The sequence below is a fragment of the Pteropus alecto genome, unplaced genomic scaffold (assembly GCF_000325575.1).
Source record: "Pteropus alecto unplaced genomic scaffold, ASM32557v1 scaffold22, whole genome shotgun sequence".
Taxonomy (NCBI): Eukaryota; Metazoa; Chordata; class Mammalia; order Chiroptera; family Pteropodidae; genus Pteropus; species Pteropus alecto.
This window is the reverse complement of record NW_006434839.1, coordinates 10305800-10311781: the sequence shown is the minus strand read 5'-3', so window position 1 is coordinate 10311781 and position 5982 is coordinate 10305800. Positions and strand designations below refer to the sequence as shown.

General features: G+C 43.5%; 1 protein-coding gene across 1 annotated transcript in view; it reads left to right on the top strand.

The window, feature by feature from the left end:
- FAM71F2 (family with sequence similarity 71 member F2) overlaps positions 1-5982 on the top strand; it is a 14887-nt gene that overhangs the window by 423 nt on the left and 8482 nt on the right. The window contains 3 exon segments of the mRNA XM_025045969.1: positions 2995-3207; positions 4020-4269; positions 5799-5917. Of these exon segments, the coding sequence (XP_024901737.1) occupies positions 2995-3207; positions 4020-4269; positions 5799-5917 (582 nt within the window).

Here is a 5982-nt window from a genome sequence, read left to right as displayed (position 1 = left end):
TTCCCTTTCCAAAGTCTGTTCCTGGGGTTGGTTCAAAAGTGTTAGGGCCTTTTGAAACCCTGTGGGGGGACGGAGGGAGAAATCCACTCTGGCTAGAGAAACCGGAGAGTCTGGGTCTCAGGTTCACCTGTTTGTGCCTACAGCATCAAGGGGCTCCCTGTGGGCCATAAGCTTTAAGGAGATAGAATTATACCCTGCAAAGGGAGAGAGTAGCTTACTCTTTAGGAGGGGTCCATAGGTACCCTCCTGGGGCCACTAGTCCAAAATGCCTGGTTGGAGGGGATGAAGGTGACTGTCAGAATTCCTTTTCTGAAATCCCACCTCCTCTCTCTGGGATAGATTAGAAATAGACATTTTTGAGAGCAAGACCCTTGGATAAATTGCCCAGATTCTACCATCCCCAAAAGGTGGTGATATGACCGATGGGAGTTAGCATTTGTGGCCTGGGAAACATGGATCCACTGAGAGTGTTGGGCCATCATTTCAATACACGTGACATCTTCCTGAGGTGCTGCCCACCTCCCGCTAGTGGTCTGGCCGGAACCTGTGCACCTGTGCTCCTTTGCAGGTGTGACATAACTGAGCTGTGTGTGGGGCAGGAGAGGCAAAGAGAGGTCAGATAGTGTCTCTGGCTAAGAAGCTTATGAATTTTTAGGTTTCAAGAGCATGTTATAAAAGAGTAACCGTCTAAGAATGGTTTGGACCAAAGCATGAGCACAGAAAGCAGGGCTCAGGGAGCTCACAGCACTCTCTCTGAACTTAGACAGTTGAAGCAGGCTTCCCGGAAGGTGGGGCCTTAAGCCATTCTTTGAGGTATTGCTGAGATGTTGGTTAGTGTAAGAGCAGGGAAAGACATTCCAGGCAGAGGGACTACAAGTACCTGGGTGAAGGCAAGAGGCTGGAATGCACAGGGAGAGTCTGCAGTCACGAATCCATGTGATGGGGTTAAAAGCCTTTTGGACTTAGAGGAGAGAGAGTGGGAACAATTTGAGATGGTTTTGGGTGTAATCAGGAGATCTTGTCACAGAGCAGCAAGTTGCTCTCTGATGAAGCCCCCCAGATTTCAGAGAGCTGCTTCATGGCTCTGGGCGCTCCATGGTCCCTGCGCTTCTTCAGGGAGCTGCCTGGTGGAGTGCTCAGCTGGCAACCCATAGGGTTTGCTCATTCCTAACACACTCTCAGTGAAGAAGGAGCAGTAACATGGTAATCCAGATCTGGAATACCAAATTCTAGTCATTTCTATTCAGGTGTGATGTTTTGGCAACAGGTTTATTCTCTTAAGATGTTTGTTCTCTTCAGCCTGATGTTGAGACTATTTAGATTCTTTGGATGAACACCAAGGAAACTCAGACTGTGCCGGGTGAGGGAAGCCCGCCTGCTTAAGCTGACCCATGGCAGACTTCAAGTTGACTTGAAATGATCCAACCCACATAGTTAGGTTGCTCTCTCTCTCCCCTCTCCTCAGCATCACCATCACCACCATCGCCTCCAAGCAGCATCACCCACAAGCATGCGTTTAGCACTTCCTCTGTTTTGTAGTGGATATGAGTTTCATTACACAACATGGGCTCCAAGAAATGTCACTTTCTTTTTTCAAAATAAAAATTCACTTTTTTTGAAGCATCATCTGGTCAGATTAGTGGGAACTTAAATTTCAGTCATTCCTGGGGCTTTCCCTGTGTCCCCAGTCCCATCATAGGCTGTGAAATGGTCCCGATGGTCTGACAAAGTCTAGAACATTGGGAGAAAGCCCTCTGGTCTCGGTGACATAGGGGTCACCCGTCAGATGTTCCTTACCTTGGTCTCTGTAGTTCCTTACAGGTGCTTCTCTATCCACCCTGGATAGTGAGGCGGGGGTGTGTTAGCTGAGACATTGTGCCCCAGTGCCAGGCATCTTCTTGCCACAGCCCCAGGCATTGCAAGAGAACATTCAAGACCCAGCAATGGGCTGGGCCCTCCGTCATCTTAGAAGAAGCTCCCCAAACTTCACTCTAGCTGAGCTGCTTAGGTCTTCCCCTTTCAACAGCTCTTTCCTCACTCTCCTCCCCTTCTGGAACTTTCTTCTCACAATCTCCCTTCCAGACCATTAGAAATCTGTGCTGGCTTCTACCCTAGGATAAAGGAATAAAATTCAATGCCTCAGTTTTTTCTTTCTTTCTTTCTTTCTTTCTTTCCTTCCTTCCTTCCTTCCTTCCTTTCTTTCTTTCCTTTCTTTCTTCCTTCCTTCCTTCCTTCCTTCCTTTCTTTCTTTCCTTTCTTTCTTCCTTCCTTCCTTCCTTCCTTCCTTTCTTTCTTTCCTTTCTTTCTTCCTTCCTTCCTTCCTTCCTTCCTTTCTTTCTTTCCTTTCTTTCTTCCTTCCTTCCTTCCTTCCTTCCTTTCTTTCTTTCCTTTCTTTCTTCCTTCCTTCCTTCCTTCCTTCCTTTCTTTCTTTCCTTTCTTTCTTCCTTCCTTCCTTCCTTCCTTCCTTTCTTTCTTTCCTTTCTTTCTTCCTTCCTTCCTTCCTTCCTTCCTTTCTTTCTTTCCTTTCTTTCTTCCTTCCTTCCTTCCTTCCTTCCTTTCTTTCTTTCCTTTCTTTCTTCCTTCCTTCCTTCCTTCCTTCCTTTCTTTCTTTCCTTTCTTTCTTCCTTCCTTCCTTCCTTCCTTCCTTTCTTTCTTTCCTTTCTTTCTTCCTTCCTTCCTTCCTTCCTTCCTTTCTTTCTTTCCTTTCTTTCTTCCTTCCTTCCTTCCTTCCTTCCCTCCTTCCTTTCTTTCTTTCTTTTTTTACCAATACATCCTTTTAAAGTTAAATAATGCTTAGGACATGAAGAAGAAATAGTGTTTCTATTGCCAATGACCTTGTCTATTTGGGGAGACCCACACCAAGGATGGATGCAGGTCATGGCCAGCCCAGTGTCCTGCACACTTGTGAGAAGCTCAGGTGCTCCAGGCTTGTCACCAAGTGGAAGTGCCATTTTCTAGCACCTGTATCCTTCTACCTTTGTCTTCTGCTTCTCTGACCCACATACCTGGGGCTGACTTCTAGGTCGCTAAGCCCGGGAACTGGATGGATGTCTATGAAGGGTTGACGACGGTGATCCTTGGCGTGACCTCCTCTGTGCCCTCATTGCCACTCCCCAACGTCCTCCTGATGGCCAATGTCACCTGGCCCCAGGGTCAGTTTTCCACCTGGAGCACACCTGGTTGTGCCCCAGTCATCAACCTCAGCAGGTAAAGAAAGGCTTCAGGGAGGGACCAGAAGGGGAGGGATGACCAACTGCTTTGTTTCGCAGCTAGACGGGACCGTGCTGTTTAGTGTATAAACTACGTAGAATCTCATTCATTCATTTAACAAATATTTGTTTTGCATCTATATGTACCAAACACTGTGCTTGGCACTGTGGATAGAGCACCGGTCCCTGTTTCAGTCTAGTTTTTGAGAATCTTGGCTTCCACTTATTTATCTATTTTTTGGTCAATATAGACTTAGATTTTTTTTTTTTTTCAAGATGAGGGGTATGAAAGTCAAATGAGATTATAAAGTTTTGTGATTGAAAAAAATCCTACATGTAGAGGAGACATCCATTCTTCTCTTCACTCTTTCAACACAGTCAGGATACAGGGAGAAGGGGACCTGGAAATGGAGTCAGAAAACCTTATTTCTGGTTCCTACTTAAGAAGATCTAAACTTAGGCAAATCACTTAGCTTCTCTGAGCCTCGGTTTCAAAATCTATAAAATGGAATTAGTGATGCTTATCTTTCCTCCATCAAAGAATTTTTGTGAGGGTTCAGTGAGGTATTATACTCCAACTATCAGCTTTTATTATCAATGTGGGCAGATTCCTAAATAACTAAGGCCTTGAAAATCAGAGCAGAGTCAACTTAGTGATGATTCCCTCCTCAGATCACATGCTCCCTCCTGTGGGCATCCCCCAAGCAGAGGTGGCAGCCACGTGAGGTCAAACCAAGCTCTAGTAGGCACTAGAAAGGTTGATTCAAATCCTGGGCTCTTCCACTATGGGAATTTCCTGATTGTGTCCAGGATTCTCCCCTTGAAGTATGTAGAGCTACAAATCTATGACCGGCTCCAACGCATCCTGAGGGTTAGGACAGTGACCGAAAAGATCTACTACCTGAGGCTCCACGAAAAACACCCAGAGGCCGTATTTCAATTCTGGATCCGCTTGGTGAAAATTCTGCAGAAAGGTCTGTCCATCACCACCAAAGACCCAAGAATTCAGTTCACTCACTGCCTGGTGCCCAAGATGTCTTGCAGCTCCACCGAAACAATAGTAAGTGAGGCCCTCTCACCGAGATCTATGGAGTCAGGGCCAGGGGGCAGGGGCATCGGAGGTAGAGCACCTCAGAAGGGTTGGTGGATATTAAAGTCTAATGTCATGGGCAGATGAGCAGACTTCATTTTCAAGGGTCAGTAATACACACACCAAGTTGAGGTCTACGAACATAAAAGCAAATTAATTTCCTTAAAAAAAGCTATAAACAACTTACTTAAAAATTGTTTTATTTTTTATTGCTGTTTTTTTTTTCCAGTATTATAAAGGAACAATCCTCACTGAACAAAATCAGAAAACTACAGAAAAATGACCCCCGTTTCTTTTTAGCCCGGAGCAATCTCTTGGAACATTTTGGCATTTTTCCTTCTACTCTTTATTTTTAAGATAATTTTTAATTTATATATATGAGGACATAAAATATATACACATTTCTGAATGTTCCTTTGTTTCAGTTTAGATTATATCATAAGCATTTTTCCATTTCTTTTAAAAGCTCTTTGTACACATCATTTTGATAATTTTATGCTATTCAGTTATATGAATGAATTAAAATTTACTTCACCATTCCCCTCATAACATTTAGAGTTGTTTCTGACTTTTCATTATTGTAAATAATGCTAAATAAAACCAGCATTTATATGTACTGTCCACAGTTTTGATTGTTTTCTCAATAAAATTTTAGAAGTAGAATTCAAAGAGTATAAACATTTCTAAGATTCTTGCTACATATTGCTAGGTTATTTCTGAAAATTTCATACCAAGTTATACTCTCTCCAATAATATGTATCCATATCACGGTACCCTTATCACAATTGAGAGGTATAAATTTAAATAAATTTTCTGATAATGATAGGTTAAAAGTGGCATCTCTCTGATTTTCAATGAGATTGAACAGTTACATTTTTATTTCTTTTTGCACTGTCTGTTGTGTTCTTCGGTCATTTTTCTATTGGCAGCCTTGTGTTTTTTTATATTGATTTATAAAATAAAGCTTTTTATATACATAAAGATTTTCACCTTTTAATCACAAGTGTTTGTAAATACTTCCCCCAAAGATTTACTTTCCCCAATCAGTTTATTTAAGGCTTTCTTTTTTTTCCCTTTTGACACACAGAAGGCTTTCCCGGGACCCACTTAGGGTAGAAGCACAGGAAGGAAATTCTTGATATATGATTTGCCTAAAATCTTCAGCTTTCAGACTCTAAAATTCTTTCCTCTTCTCATTTAAGTTATGTGCTTGAGGTATACGCCATCACTGATTTTGAAAGTCAGCTTTTACAGTTCTGCTGCTCTGGTTCTTAATGTTCAGATGTGGTGCTCTGGGAAGAGTAGCCACAGCAGCCCATCAGAGAGAGCGCTGCCAGGGGCCCCATTTGTCTGATGGTTCTGGGGCTTAGTGTTTAAGGAGCAGGTTCCCAGGGCTAGGCTGGAAGACTCAAGTGAGTTTCTTCAAGGTTCTGGCCTGAAGAGACCAAGAACTACCAGGGAGCAGACCTGGTCATCTGACTGTAAATTTCTCCATCTAGTCTGAAAGCAGCCTCCTGTTATCCACCCAGCCCAGCGAAAACTTCATGCTGTTGGCGGCTGAGCAGGCCAGCGGAAGTTTCTCAGATTTCTCAAGGAGGTCCCAGCTCACAACAGAAAGGTGGGTCCTCCGTGCAGGTAGCTCTAGTACCCCTTCCTGCAGCATAGAGCTGTGTGTGTGTGTGT